At 39.4% G+C, this 15745-nt stretch overlaps 1 protein-coding gene across 2 annotated transcripts in view; it reads left to right on the top strand.

Moving 5' to 3' along the window:
• The window catches only part of NNT (nicotinamide nucleotide transhydrogenase), an 87802-nt gene that overhangs the window by 11366 nt on the left and 60691 nt on the right, over positions 1-15745 (top strand). For both annotated transcript variants that reach the window (XM_037530510.2, XM_037530511.2), the window contains exons 5-7: positions 3220-3307; positions 6619-6707; positions 10379-10566. In XM_037530510.2, the coding sequence (XP_037386407.1) occupies positions 3220-3307; positions 6619-6707; positions 10379-10566 (365 nt within the window). The remainder of the gene's footprint in view (positions 1-3219; positions 3308-6618; positions 6708-10378; positions 10567-15745) is intronic.

The raw sequence follows: 15745 nt of genomic DNA, 5'->3' as shown, positions 1-15745 counted from the left end.
TCAAGACCCATATTCATAACTGAGGGCTAACTGTGGTCTCTTGATTTCCAGGCCAAGATAGCATAAGCTTTGCCCTCCAGCAGAAATGCATTTCCTATTTTTTGTCCATAGTGCTATTTTGAGAAGGATTCTGTGGTACATTCTGCTCAGAGGAGTGTGGCTATGACTGAGTAGTCATGTATGCCCTGGGGGAGGGATAGGAATAGTTATCTGCTTGCTGTGTTGCTGACTCTACATAATAGTGGGGAAAATGTGAAAATTAGATGATACTATGAAATCATCTCAGTTAATAAACTAGTTGAATTATATTTTAAGCATGAAAAGCATTAGTAGTTGATAACTTGCTAATAAGAATGAGGCATCTACAAATGAAAATATTTAAAAAGTAAAACAGTGCATAAAAAAGATTAACCTGAATAAAATCTTTTGTGGCCTAACACACCAAATGAAAGTTTTTCTTGGTTTTATATCTTAGCTGGAGCATATCAAATACACCATATATGGTACTTTGGGTTTCATCCATTCACATTTGATCTAAGTCAGAAGCCATAAACTAAAATGACAAATTAAAAATACATTTTGTTGTCCTTCAAGTAACATAGCAAATGGTTGGTTGGAGGACATTTTTTGTGGTATAAATAATAGACCAAGGGGCAAAATAAATTGTTGCCATATCTATTTAGTTTGCAGAAGAATTAGGTTATGCAATGTAGGACTTAAAATACTATATAGAAAATGTACAAATTATCCCAGAAATTTACATTGTAGTGCAGATCAATGATAAATAATAAAATTTTATTGAAATTAATAAAATGGCTATTAATAAGAACTACTATTTCAAAAAGGGAAAATGTAGAAAGTAAACTTGTAAGGGTGCTGCTGATTTTGTCATGTGAAATGCACTGAGGTGAAGGGTCATCAAAGACAGTAGCTCCAGATCAATGGTTTTTAGTTGCAGAACCTTGTGAACAAATGAAATACCATGAGGCAATGTAAGTACCCCAATAAAAGCAAGGTGGACTTGGTTGAATTGAGGGATAGAGGGGGTTCAGAAACATGTCTGTTTTCCAGCACCACTGTCACCCCAGAGTTGGCTGGAATTTGAGACTTTTGGGATCTATGGGACTCAAATTAATGAATCGTTATCTTCTGTCCTAAGCTGATATTTGTTTACAAAGGGCATATTTTCAGATAAATCATCTAGTCTCTAAAGCCACACAATGTGTAATAAGTGGTTTTCTGTCTGGCTAATACACACAGCCATAGTGAGAAGCAGTGAAGACACGCTCCTTCCACTTCATTCTTGTTCATTTGGAACTTTTTTACTTTCATCATCAAAAGCCCACTTTTAAGCACTTTTTTTCCCACTATCAACATTTTCTTATACTTTTACTGTGTAATCACTTTTATTATTATTTTTTTCAGTACAATAACTGAATATTTTAAAAACATTTATTCCAGAATTAATTTTGTACAATGACCTTTAGATCCTTATTATTTTGCCCTTTAAAAATTTCAGTCACTCTGAATTTCATTTCAAGGCTAATAGTGTATCACTAAAATCTTACTTTCTTGCTCCACTGTGACTTAAAGAAACAGTGGTAACTGTTACATGCTTTGGTATCAATTGTTGTACATGTTATGCCATGTGTTATTTTATAAAATTATTACTGGGGAAGGTGTTATTGTCAATTTAATATTGCGCAGTTGCATTACATATTTCGAAAGAGTGTATCTTACTAAGAGTGTGTAAGATTGCCTTTTAAGTATGAATGATATGAAAGTGAAATTGTTGTTAAAGATATCCCATTAAAGGAAAGATGGTGTACTTTTACTGGTTTTTATTGCATAGTTTGTTTGGTTAAAAGCCAAGCACTTTTTATTTGCCAAGTACTTATGTGACAGATTTATGGTAAGTGCTTTTCCTGCATCATCTCATTTAGTCCTCACAACAGCACTAAGCGATGGATGTTCTTTTTGTCCCACTTAATAGATGAGGAAACCAAAGATTAGAGAATTAAAGATATGTACCCAACATCACAAAGCTAGTGGTAAAACTGGGACTTGAACTGAGGTTGCTCTTTGTCAGTCTCCTACACTGTCACCCATTTGTGATCAAGGGAAGTGTTTTTTATTTATGTTTTTTATTTATGTATTTTTACATTAGTGTTCATTTTTGTACAAGTTTGATTTCTCCTCTTAGGTGTAATCCCCATAAAATTACCACCACCAAGACACTTGTGAACCATCACCACAGACTCTTGTGCTCTTCCCTCCCTTGTTTTGATCCCTCTCTCTCCCCCTCCCCTGCTAAATGATTCCAGTTTATAGTTTGCTTGCTAGTTTTCTTTCTTTTTTCCTGATCCCTTGTTTTGTTTCCCTATATTCCGCCTATAAGTGAGATCATCCAATATTTTTCTTTTTTCTGCTGACTGCTGACTTATTTCACCGAACAATCCCTTCTAGCTCTATCCATGTTGTTGCAAATGGCACTGAGGGTGAAATCTTATGATGTCAAAGCCTAGAGCTCATTTGATTTTTTATTTTAAAGTTTTTCCCCTCTATTATCATTTGCTACATAGTCATCAACAAAGATTTAGATGATATAATAAATTAAAACAGAGTTTGGGGCCTCCCCTGGTGGCGCAGCAGTTGAGTGCTGGGCTGTGAGGCTGCCCACAGCCTCTGCAGTGCCGGTTCATTCCCCGGCCCCTGGCGAGGGTCCCACAAAAAACAAAAAAAACAAAAAAACAGAGTTTGAAATATCAATAGTTCTAATACCAGAAGAAAGTCTTTGCTGGCCTTTTTTGTCTTTCCTTCATTTATTTTCTTCTTTTTTAATCCTAATTGATCAGCAATATTTTTGAAAAGGCCAGGTTCCATCACAGATGAGAGTGTGCCTCTGTAGGCAGGAGGCCTGGCTTAGACTCTGGCTCTGCCATTTACTCCCAAGTGACCTTGGACAAGTCTCTTCCTATCTGTGTCTCAGTTTCCTCACTTGTTAGGTGAAGATAGTAGTTGTCCCTATCCACAGGATTGTTGTGGAGATTAAAGGAGCAAGTATCCATTCAGCACTAACCACATTTTGACACATAGTAGGTACTCCATAAATGCTGGTTTCTGTTCTTTTACAAAGTTTGGTTGTGGACTTATGATGGTATATGAACCTGAGGTCATTCACTTTATGGGTTTTAACCATTTGCTTATTTATTTTTTAAGTTATAAGGCTGTTGTACTAGCAGCAAATCATTTTGGACGATTTTTCACTGGTCAGATCACAGCTGCTGGAAAAGTTCCTCCTGCAAAGGTAGGCAAAATGCCTAGTGTTTCTTCATAATATGAATTAATTAGAGGAATGTTGTGTATGGTCTGAAAAGAGTTATTTGAAGATTCTTATTATGTATAACTTCACTTTGATGACTTTTGTGATGTACTAACATGTGATCATGGTTCAAAGGGGCTTGAAATTACTTAAAAATAAATTTAGACAGTCTTAAAGTTACCCTGTTTTCTTTCCTTCTGTTTTTGACTTACTAACTTGAATTGCTGGATAACTTGTTCTGCATAGCTTATTTATTACTGACTTTTAAAAAAGCTACAAGATACCATTGAATAAACTCAGTTTTCCAATTATTGTGACACTTTGGTGCAGAGAAAAACATTATCTTGATTTCTTCACTTTTGATCATATTTTGGGTCAAGAAGACAAAGTGAGAGGTGGTATGATCAGGATATTTGGTAGGAGGAAAGGGTACAGTTTATTAACTTTTTATAGAAGTATATATGAAATTGTTTAGTATTTCTCTTTCTTCTGACTTATTTCACTTAGCATAATTTTGTCACATTTCTTCCATGTTGTTGCAAATGCCAAGAATTCATGTTTTTGTTTTTGTTTTTAGTAACTGAGTAGTATTCCATCATGTGTATGTACCAGAGGTGTAGTTATTTTTATCTAGATTGAGAGCAGAGACAAGCAGTTCATGAAAGGTGGACTGGCTAGATGAAAGAATAGATTATGCTGTGACCCTTCAACTCTTCTTATGCTAAATGACAATATAAGCACATGGCCAAGGTATAGGACACTGGACTTTAAATGTTGTCATCTACCTGCTCTATAGAATATGGGTTTATCTGGTGCTTCCTGCTTTTCAGTACCTTATTATTTAAGCCACACAAAATAAATCTCATAGGAAAAAATTAAAAGATTGTAGCAACTCTGAGAAATCTAATTATATTCTGCCTTTTTTTTAAAAGATTTATTTATTTATTTATTATGGTACAGGCCAGAGGTGCAGGGTGTGAGTGGATTCACCAGAGTGGGGAACAGAACAGGCAGACTGACTGAAATGCATTGCTGAGGGGAGCAGTGAACGAGACAGGAGAGGTCTGCTCACTGTGTGGGTAGCTCCCTGGCTGGCCAGGGATCGAACTTGTGCTGCAGAGGCTGTGGATAGCTACACAGTACTATGCTTACCCCTTTGTGCCACCAGGGAGGCCCATATATACTGCCTTAAAAACAGGCAAGAAGGAGAAAATGGCAAGTGGTTTAAGTGGTGGCCAGAATATTCAACAGTACGAGCAGAGAGCACACAGAGAAGTGATGTATAAGGTGGTTACTGAAAGAGTCAGAAATGGTCTGGTTATTATGGTGGTGGAAGTTGGGTGCGGCTCTTAAACTGGCTGAATGCTTTGATGCGCAAACCCACTGCTCAGTTTTGGTTAGAATCTTCCTTGAAGTATGTAGCAGTTGAGAGCAAAGTATAAATATAAGAGATTAAAAAGTAAAAGACAAGGATGGCGCTGGAAGGGATTATGCTCAGCGAAATAAGCCAAAAGAAAAAGAAAAATACCGGATGGTCTCACTCATAGCAGGAACCTAGAAAACTTAAATAAGGGACCAGGAAAATGAATAACTATAAGAAAGTGAAAATCAAAATCAACAAAAAACTATGAACCAGAGACACTTTTAGGGGGGCGGGGTGGGAGGGCAGGGATTGGGGTCAGAATGGGGGGCTGCAATTGTATGGGGAATATAACAATAAAATTTATAAAAAAAAAAAAAAAAAAAAAAAAAGTAAAAGACAAGAGGCTTAAAGGAAGGAGAATCAGCTAGCCTTTAAAAGGTAAAAAGTGACTCTCTTTACTGAGTTTATATTTCAGCTTACCTGACTATAGTTACCTGTCAGAAACAGTTTTCTGATATTGAAGGCATGAGTTGGGCTCAGCTAGGTAGGTTGCCTAATTTATTTAGGTTTCCTTTAAGCATGGAGGATTCTTGTCTAGGATGAGCTAACATCAATCAATGGAAGATGTATCATACTCTGGGCACTGTTCTAGGAGCTGGGATATGGCATGAACAATGCAAACAAGGTCCTTCTCACATGAAACATATTGTAGTAGGGGCCACTGGGAGGAGATAAATAAGCAATTAAATATATGAGGCCATTATAATATAAAAGAAGTGAACAAGGTGTTGTAATACTGGGTTGTGGATGCTAGCTGCTTTAGTTATGGTGATGGGAACGGCTTCTCCCATCCTTCCATGGTTAGAGAGATTGGCTAAGTTGCTTTGGATATCAGATACAGTTTGTTCAAAATGGTTCAGAATTAAGTGGATGGTTACATGCTGTTTCTTTTAGCATTTGTCCTCAAACTAGGGGTTGGAACAGATGTTTCACCAAAGTTGCATCCATTTTGAAACTCATTTTGATATTTTATGAACATAGAAAACTATAGAATTCAAGAGGTGAGAGGTAACTGGAAGCTCACTCTGGGAATTTTCGTAAAAGTAGCATTTATATAGCCAAGACCCTGTTAATCTTTAACATATGGAATGCTGCAAGTGTCTTTCACCCTGAGGTGCTGATTATCAGGCTATTTTGAGTGAAGGTTGCTGACCTTCAGGCTATTTTGAGTGAAGGTTGTTAGCAGATGTCCTTCTGACAAATTTTTAAAACAGTGGCTCAGCTAAAGAGTAGTCTATCTGTTATAGGGCAGCCCCGATATTGAACGGGGTTGCCTGGCTGTGGGTCCTCACCCGTGCGCTTCAAAGGGACTTATTAATACTCAACTACAGACACACACAAAAGGTTAATAAAAGGTTTATTTACAAGGGAAAAGGAAATAAGGAAAATGTACAACTCAGGGAGAAAATATGGAAATAAAGTCTTTAATGCTTCCTATCCGATCTGCCGACCTGGAAACCCAAAAAGCACTCTCAGAGCTGGCCGGACGCTGCGAGCTGGCGGAGAGCCAAAATGGGGGACCCCTCCAAAGCCCACGTGTCTGGCTTTATACCAACCTGGCTGCTTAACCCCACCCTCAGGTCCCAGCCACCTTCCCTTTGGTGGTGATGGGATTTGGAGTTCCCAGTGTCTTTGGCTTTGGTCTGGGGTGGGGGGTGGAGTCCACAAAGCCTGTATGGAATTAGCTTTAGGACAGACATCCTTTTCCCCCTAACATATCCACTTGCAGCATTTATGGAGGGCCAGCCATCTCGGGCACTTGGTGTATTATTGAATGCCGTGTACCAGCTATTGATAGTCATCAGTTGATGATTTTTCGTAGTCAGATGATAACACATTGTTGAAAACACACTGGTTCTGCCTTCTTTCCTAGATTCTGATAATTGGTGGTGGTGTTGCTGGGCTGGCCTCTGCAGGTGCAGCAAAGGCAATGGGTGCAATTGTACGTGGATTTGATACCAGGTGAGTGCTTTTCTAGTGACTGCAGTTAAGGTAAAAGGTTTTGTTTCACTGGTTAGTATGTGCTCCTTAGGGTTTATAAATTGAAGCGGCACATTGGAAACTGCTCTGCAAGCTCTCATTTAAAAGTGTTTCCACTTTTTCAAAGTTAAACACAAAGTGAGAAAGTATTATGTAGCAGGGAAAAAAAAGGACCAAGACTCAGTATAGGGGAAGCAATTCATAAAACAAAAGAATTAAAAACTAACACTTTTGTTTATGTGTGTAGATTAGTAGTAGGACAGTTATCTTTGTCTGGTTTATAATAAATTATTTATTACTTTTTAAAAAAGATTTATGTATGTATACAAGAACTGGGGTGTAGGCCAGAGGTGCAAGGGTTGAGAGGATTCACCAAAGACAAATTGGGGAGCAGAACAGGCAGACTAACTGAAATGTACTGCTGAGGGGAGCAGCAGGTAAGACAGGAGAGGTCTGCTGCACCAACTTGTGGGTCACCTCCCTGGCCGGGGATCAAACTCGAGCTGTAGCAGCTGTGGATTGCTTCATTGTGCTGATGCCCAACCCCTTGCCCCACCAGGGAGGCCCAAGTTTCTAACATATTATTTTACTGTGTTCTATTTCTGTTCAGAAATAGGTAGGGCATGAACAAAGATGTTTGTGAGTGTGAATTAAGAATCTTGGAGAAAGAAACATCTTGGAGAACAGACCGGGAGTTAGGGGTAGTGAGGGACATGCCTGCATGGAATAGTTGGAAGCAGGTTAAACTGAGAGGGCAAAGTAGTCCCCAGAACCTTCAACTTGAGTAGCAACACATGTATTATTATTATCATCATCATCATTGCATTATTATGATAAGATCCCTTCTTTTAATGTAAAGATAGAGTTGAATATATTTCTCTGATAATTTTAGAATCCCTAGGTGAAAGTACTTGTGTGCATTGTGTATTTACTTAGACAGCAATATTTTCCTAGAATTTCTATAAAGAGAAGTTTGATTAAAACCCTTCTTTTCAGGGCCTCCCCCATGGCCCAGCAGTTGAGCGCTGGGTTGCGAGGCTGCCCACAGCCTCTGCAGTGCTGGTTCAATCCCCGGCAAGGGTCCCACATGGCTCGCAGACCTCTTCTGCCGCCTGCTGCTCCCCTCAGCAGTGTACTTCATCACTCTGCCTGCTCTGCTCTCCCCTCTGGCTCTGGTGAATTCTCTCACCCTCCAGCGCTTCTGACTGTACCCAGTGCTAGTATAAATAAATAAATAAATAAATAAATAAATAAATCTTTAAAACAAAAATAAATAAAACCCTTCTTTTCAGAAGACATTGATATTAGATTTCATTAAATTTTTATTGAGCATTATTATCATTTATGTGTTCCAGTACTTTTTTGAGGTTGAAATGTGGTTATTTATTATTAGTTGAGGAATAGGGGAATACTACCAACTTAGTAATCTTTAGTATAGAATGATCAAAAAGTCACCAAAGTTGGAAAGTGTTACTTTTCTGAGTAAAGAATGTTCCATAGAACATTGGACATGACTTGGACTTTAAAGAAGCTATGTACTGATTAAAAAGTTGGCCTGTTTAAATGAGAAAGGCATTAACAAAGTTACCAGGATGAAACCAAGGAGAGCCAGAATTAAGCATGCCATTAGTCCTATCTTTTAATTTTGTATGTTGATGTAAAGTTTTTGAACCCTTCAAGTTTGAAGAAAACAGGTTCTTGAAGTTTTCATTGTAGTAGACAGCATTATATAGTAGAAATGTAAATACTTGACTTAGAGATGATTTGAAATTTGGTGTTGGGTTAACTATTTAGAATTTATTCTTCTATCAGAGTTATTGTTTTATATTGTGTACAGAATAGACAGCTAGAATAGCTGCTGCTTCACTTCATTTTTATTTACAGTTTAGTAATGTTACTCAGGTGTACTATGAAAAAGATGTGGCTGATCTGCTATAATACTTTTCTGAGAATTTATAATCCAATTAGATTAGATTGGAGAACACACTTGATAAATTCTTATTGGAAGAGTGAATGGTATATATTAAGTTATACCTCAAAAATCTTAAATACAATTCATTGCCTTTTGGTATTAAAGGGGTGCAAATTTTAAATTCTTTCAAACAATGACTAGGAATTTTCCCTCCTTACAATAGTGATTATTTTGCTTCATGACTATATTATAAGTGTAGAAATTAAAAGCTTTAATTTTTCTTTTTTTGTACTTATAGCTATATTTACAAAAACAATTGGCATAACAATTTGTTTTTGCCTGTACTAAATGCTTACTCCCTTCCAGGGATTGTACTTTACACCTTACTTTACTTGTAAGGTGTTTTTTTTACAATAACTATATGAACTATGAACAACTAGTCCTATTTTATATAATAATAGGCACTGTGTATCAATTTTATTGTTTATCCGCTTTCTTTCTAATCATAAAAACAGTATATTGCTTATTGCCCCATTTAGAAAAAACATTTAAAAAGTACAAAAAATGAATAAAAAACTCTAAAATCTTAGTGCCTACTATTAACATTTTAGTATATGTTCTTTTTCTCTTTATTAATAATATAATTTCACTATATGTTGATATTATAATTTAACTTATTTAATAAAAAAACCTTAGCAGTAAGTTATCCAATTGGTCATCCAATTATCATACACCTCCTAGCTAGCATTTATTTATTTCTAAAAACTGAATATAGTTGTATATAATTTATATATGTTGACTTCACATTTTTACCACTTATGCCATTTTTAGGTTGCTTTTTCCAAACGCAACTGAATGAGACATGGGGGGAAAAATCAAGCAATTAAAATATTTCTAAGTAAAAGTTGTTGATGTCGGAAGAGTCCCCATAAATCAGAACATTTACAGATGGAAAACATCAACTTGAGTGATATGAATGAAGTTAGACCTTAATGTAGGTTAGACTCGCATTACATTGACAGTGGGGCCATAAGAAACATACCTGGTTACATGAGTTGTCAATAGTAAAATTCCTTTTGCAAATTAACTAAGCAGAAGTTGGAATTTCCTTTAGTGTTTTCCCCCCAAGGAAAAATATCATAAAAGCCCTCCTACCTTTAGACTCCGTGTACTGCATAAGTTTGACCCCAAAGAGATCAAGCCTTGCATCTCTTGAGGTGCCACATCTGCCTTGGCCCCTTGGGTCTATGCATAAAAGAGTTGGCGATGACATTGCCAAGGCACTGGTAATTGGAAGGGTCTGAGAAGGACAGTGAAATGGACCCTGCACAACAGACAGGCCCAGATTGAAGTGTTACCTCAACCTCTGTCATCGTTAAAGCCCTCAAGGAACCAGCAAGAGACACAAAGAAGCAAAAGATCATTAAACACCATAGAAATACCACTTTTGATGAGATTGCTAACATAGTCCGTGATGCAGTCTTGATCTTTAGCTAGAGAACTCTCTGGCACCATCAGAGAGATCCTGGGCACTGCCCAATCTGTGGGCACAATGTCGATGGCCACCACCCTCATGAAATCATGGATGACATGAGCTGCAGTGTGGTGGAGTGCCTCATCATTTAAGAGCTACAGAGGAAATGTTTCAGTAAAGGATCATTTGGCAAAAAGGGTATATGTAAATGCAGATATTGATTTCTGTGTTTGGGACCTAAAATAACTTGTTTTTCCTTATTACCAGAGCTGCAGCTTTGGAGCAGTTCAAATCTCTGGGTGCTGAACCCTTGGAGGTGGATGTGAAGGAATCTGGTGAGGGACAAGGAGGATATGCAAAGGAGATGTCTAAAGAATTCATTGATGCGGAAATGAAGCTCTTTGCTCAACAGTGCAAGGAGGTGGATATCCTGATCAGCACAGCACTTATTCCAGGTACGGTAGGAAGGCTGTGGTTAGTGGTCAGATACTTTACTAATTACATTTTTTTTTTTATTTTAAAAGGACAGGTTTGTTAGGAAAAAGAGAAAGAAAAAAAGAGGTACCAGCATAGTCACAGGTGGGCAGGAGACCTGTGTTTTGCCAATGCCACTAAAAACATTTTAAATTGAGGACACATCATTGGTTAACATTTGAATTTCTTTAACTTAAGATTGACTTTTCTACTTATGAAAGTGCTGGAAAATAAGACATGCGAGGCAGAGAAGACGACTTCACTAAAGCCCTTTCAGATAAAGGGTCACTAATCATTTGGCATATTTTCTTCCAATCTTTTTTTTCCTGTGTATTTTTACATAACTGTGTTTATCAGCCATATTCTGTGTACAACTCATAAGCAATTTTCTCTGTTTACACTCTTTTTAAGTTGACTTTTAATTCATTTCTGTTCTCATTGTTCAGATACAACATTCAAATTTTTGTACTGAAAATGTGAAGGAAAAAGTACAGGTCATCTGGAATTCTACCAGAGATTACCATTAGTAGTATTTTGATGATCATTTTTCTTAACATGACAAAGAAAGGGCTACTTTGTGTGTGTGTATTTACAGAATTTCCAGTGTATATTTCTCAATGATATGACACATCACTAACTATTTCCTTTGACATGTTTGACCTTTGCAAACAAATTGTGAGCAGTTTGATGGCAAGAACTACTTTTCAATCCCTTTATAGCTTCCTCTGCTAAAAAAATATTTTTCACTTAGTGGATGATTGATATTAAACCAGTAAGTACTTACTAATCAGTGGCTTGATCTTACAGGGTTTATGTGTTGGATCTTACTAAAGGATCTGGGGGACTGAACAGTTATGAAAAGTTGCTTTGTCATGAGGTGGTAGAACAGGAAAGTTTTCTACTGGCTTCCCTCCTCCCCCCCCTCAACTCCCCAGATCTCATTAATATAAGCCCAAGGGCAGCCCAAGGAAGTTAATTGGCATTATATCCTTGAGCTTGTAGGGGAAACATGACTGCAGGTCTTTGTTTCTGGCCTCTGTTTACTCAGGTGGTACTTGATAGGGGAACTGGTCTTGATAGGTGAAGTAGGTCTCTCCACACACTTCTCCCCTCACCAGAACTGTCTGGGTGAAGCAGAGAGACGGAAGGGTGAGAGGAGATAAGACCATAAGTAGAAATGAAGCCAGGGTGCATACAAGTCAGGTGAGCCCATGCACCAGGATGACACGTGAACAGACAGTGGCTGGAGAACTCGTCAAGGTCCTTCCTTTCCTTTTATGGCAGTGGCTCCTGGTTCAGCTTTGAAGAAAGGGTGGCCTAATGCTGTAGCCACTATCTGACCTTTGAAAGATTAGCGAGCAGCATCTTGGTGAAAGGAGCCGTTTACTGACTGAATGCAGCAAATGGCCAGCAGAGGGCGCTAAAACATTTACTCACAGGAATAAGTGGTGCGACTCGAGCTCCTTTTGCTCATGTCAGTCTCTTAACAAAGAACTGAGGGTAATTTGACAGTGTATAGAATTATTATTATTATTATTTAAGATTTAATTTATTTATTTATACAAGCACTGGGTACAGTCAGAAGCGCAGGAGGGTGAGAGAATTCACCAGAGCCAGTGCAGGGAGCAGAGCAGGCAGACTGACGAAGTACACTGCTGAGGGGAGCAGCGGGCAGCAGGAGAAGTCTGTGTGCCATGTGGGACCCTGGCCGGCGGCTGGGGATTGAACCGGTGCTGCAGAGGCTGTGGGTGGCTTCGTAGCCCAACGCTCAACCGCTGCGCCACCGGGGAGGCCCTGTATAGAGAATTATTAATGATTATAAAGCTCAAAGTGAATGATAGAATGCAAGCAAAGCTTCTTGTATAAAACACATACTATGTACTTTAGAAAAAAAATATTATGTATATTCTTTAAAAAGACATGTTAAAGAATTTTTATTGATCTGCTACAGAGTCTTCATTATTCAACCTTTTCTGAAGCTATGATCTACTTCACAGCCTGTTAAACTTGGCACAGTCTCTGACTGGTGGATCAGCCCAGAATTCATACTTAGAAGGCTTTCTGAAAAGGACCTTCCTGTTATTTTTTTAAACCTAAATAAATAAATGGGAAAGGTTAATTAGAATATTATAAGGGGCCTCCCTGGTGGCGCAAGGGGTTGAGACACAACCTATGAAGCTGTCCTCAGCCTCTGCAGTGCAAGTTCGATCCCTGGCCAGCCAGGGAGCTACCCACATGGTGCGCAGACCTCTCCTGACTCGCCTACTGCTCCCCTCAGCAGTGTACTTCGGTCAATCTGCCTGTTCTGTTCCCCACTCTGTCTCTGGTGAATCCTCTTACCCCCACCCCCCACACCTCTGGCTTGTACCCCCGATCTTGTATGCATAAATAAATAAACCTTTAAAAATAGAATATTATAAGGATGAAGATGATCTTTCCAAAGATCTTTCATACTCCTGGGGGACTGAAATCTGAAAACATGAATATTTACAAACAATTGAGAAGATTATATAAATGTATAGCTACTCTCTAAAAGCTGTGTCCTCACCATTGCACCTTTATTGGCTTCTGTCCTCAACCTTATCATGAATCACTTGATGGTGTGTCCAGCTTCTGAAAGACTTTCAGAGCAGACATTATTCTAAAGTTTTCCTTGAGCGTCTCCAAAGAGAATTAAGGAAAATATCAGGAGTTCTCTAAGATGAGACTTCTTAGAACAAGGTGTGGCAGGGATGAGAACTTTGAGAGAGGGACACAATTAGCTGGTTTCAGGTAGCATCCTGTGAAGTTGGTAAACTTTTGTTCCTCTCAGGTACATATCAGTGGATGGGCTTTTAAAAGCAATAATGTTGAGCTCAGATAGGGTTTACTATGCTGCCTGATAGCTTGCACCATATGCTTTAGCATCATCTCCAACCCTCTTTTTTTTTTAAAAAAAAGATTTTATTTATTTATTTATTTATTCAAGCACTGGGTACAGTCAGAAGCGCGGGAGGGTGAGAGAATTCACCAGAGCCAGAGCGGGGAGCAGAGAGCAGAGCAGGCAGAAGGACCGAAGTACACTGCTGTGGGGAGCAGCAGGCTGCAGGAGAGGTCTGCGCTGGGACCCTCCTCCGGTGGCCAGGGAGCAGCTGGGGATCGAACCGGCGCTGCAGAGGCTGCGGGCAGCTTCGCAACCCAGCGCTCAACTGCTGCGCCACCGGGGACGCCCATCTCCAACCCTCTTGATTGGCTTGGGTGATGGAGTCAAAGCTAGAGTTGCACTTACTGTGGAAGGCCTCAGGTGAGGGCCTGACTGACAGCCTTGTTTTTTAGTGGTGCTTTGCATACTACGGAAAGCACCCATGCTTCCATTCTTTGACCTTTGGGGTCACCATTCAAAAGCAAGGCAACACTGCCCCTGGTTAGTTCAGTCTGTGCTGAGAATTTTTTTGCTAAACCTTTGGAGGCAGACAGATTTTTCAGCATCCCTATTGCTCTGGAACCCTTTTAGAGGGACTTTTCATATTCCTTGAATATTTAATCAGGAGAAGACAGAATGAGGTTGAAAATCTGATTAAGTTTAGGGAGGGTTGGGGTGAGGTAGGGAAGGATCATAGTGGTTTAACATTAACATGACATTGTTAGGCAAATTTCACCTACATTCCAGCGAGAATTAAGAGTACCTTAAGGACAAGTTCAGCCTTCCCTGACAGAAACAATCTCTATTTAAAACCTTTCCTGGTGACCATCTAGTTACAAAATCATCAGCACCTTTGGGTCATCTAGCTCTCCTCTCTCACCTTCCCCACCTCACGTCTTGCTCTCGCTTTGTAGTTGAACCAGAGCTACTGGAAAGCCTGGGGTTTTGGTTCAGTAATGAGGACAGTATCTTGGAGCACCCGGACTCCCAGCATGAGATCCAGGTATCTGAACTGATCAGGGTTGGATCTTTGGGATCATTTTCCCCTCCCTCTCCCACACTCCCTATGCTTAAAAAGTTTGTGCTCCTTGGTAAGAGATTCTCATTTCTAATCCTGATGTAACTTTCAAATCTCCTGTTCAACTAATCTTACTCTATGTGGACTTGATTTCAATCCTACTGGCTGCTTTTAGCTCCTGAAGTAGGTCAAGGCCTTTCAGGCCTTTGCACTTATTGCTCCTTCCCTTTGGAATGCCATCTCTGCCCTTCCTGTCCTGTGAAATCCTACTCAACTCAGTTACTACTTCCACTGTCCTTCCTGCTATCTCCTACTTAGTAGCAAACACTCTTTTTTTGGCATTCATAGTCCAGTCCCCCTTGCCTGTTCCTCTTACTCCAGTTCTCAGCCTCCTTGGCCCCCAGTTGCCCCCTAATTGTCCTCCTTGCCTCCCACATGCAGTGTGAGGGCCAGCTTGTGTCTGTCAGGGTAGAGCTCAGCACGGCGCCGTGTCCACAGTGGTGGCCCAGCACATGCTGTTCAGCTGTATTTTGATTTTGGGGCCTTCCTTCGGGCCCAGTTGGTACAAACCCTTTTATTTTTCCAGTGCTATCCAAGGAAAGATAAGAAAGAACACTCTGTCGACTCACTTTTGGATAGGGGCCCTGCAGAAGCTAATTTGAGTCTGGGAACCTAGCTTTCTTAAAATTTCAAAACTAGGACACATGCCCAGTTTGCAATATGAGGTGGTTCTATCTCTTAGGAGACAGAATTAGCAAGTGGTGGAAGGTCTCTTCAGGGGTTAGTGTCCTGCCAGCCAGGAAGGAAGCTTTTCATTGCTTGATTATAAACTCTAGTTTCTTAACCATATGTACTTGGGCCTCTTTTTAGGCACAATCCAAATGAGGGTAACAGTACTATTTATTTTGATCTCTACCTACCTGTTAGCATCTGTAGAATACTTGTAATTATACATGAGATCTCCCCTCCCCGGAGAATCAGGAGTGTGTGTTTATCCTGATATACCAGGCCTTGCACATAGGAGACCAGACCCACATTCCCCTGGTCGTCAGCCTTGGCTTTCTGTCTGATGCTGCCTTTCTCTGTGAACCCATCTTTCACATGGAGTAGAATATAAGATAGTACAGAAATTAACCTTTCATAGTCATTTTCAAGCTGGCTTTCTGGCAAGATAATAGTTGATAAAGTGATTTGTGAAATTCCACAAATACATTATTGTCTTGATGACTACACAATGTTT

Source organism: Talpa occidentalis, unplaced genomic scaffold (genome assembly GCF_014898055.3).
Source record: "Talpa occidentalis isolate TD23 unplaced genomic scaffold, MPIMG_talOcc4v2.1 talOcc4.6, whole genome shotgun sequence".
Taxonomy (NCBI): Eukaryota; Metazoa; Chordata; class Mammalia; order Eulipotyphla; family Talpidae; genus Talpa; species Talpa occidentalis.
This window is presented reverse-complemented; position numbering and strand designations above follow the sequence as displayed.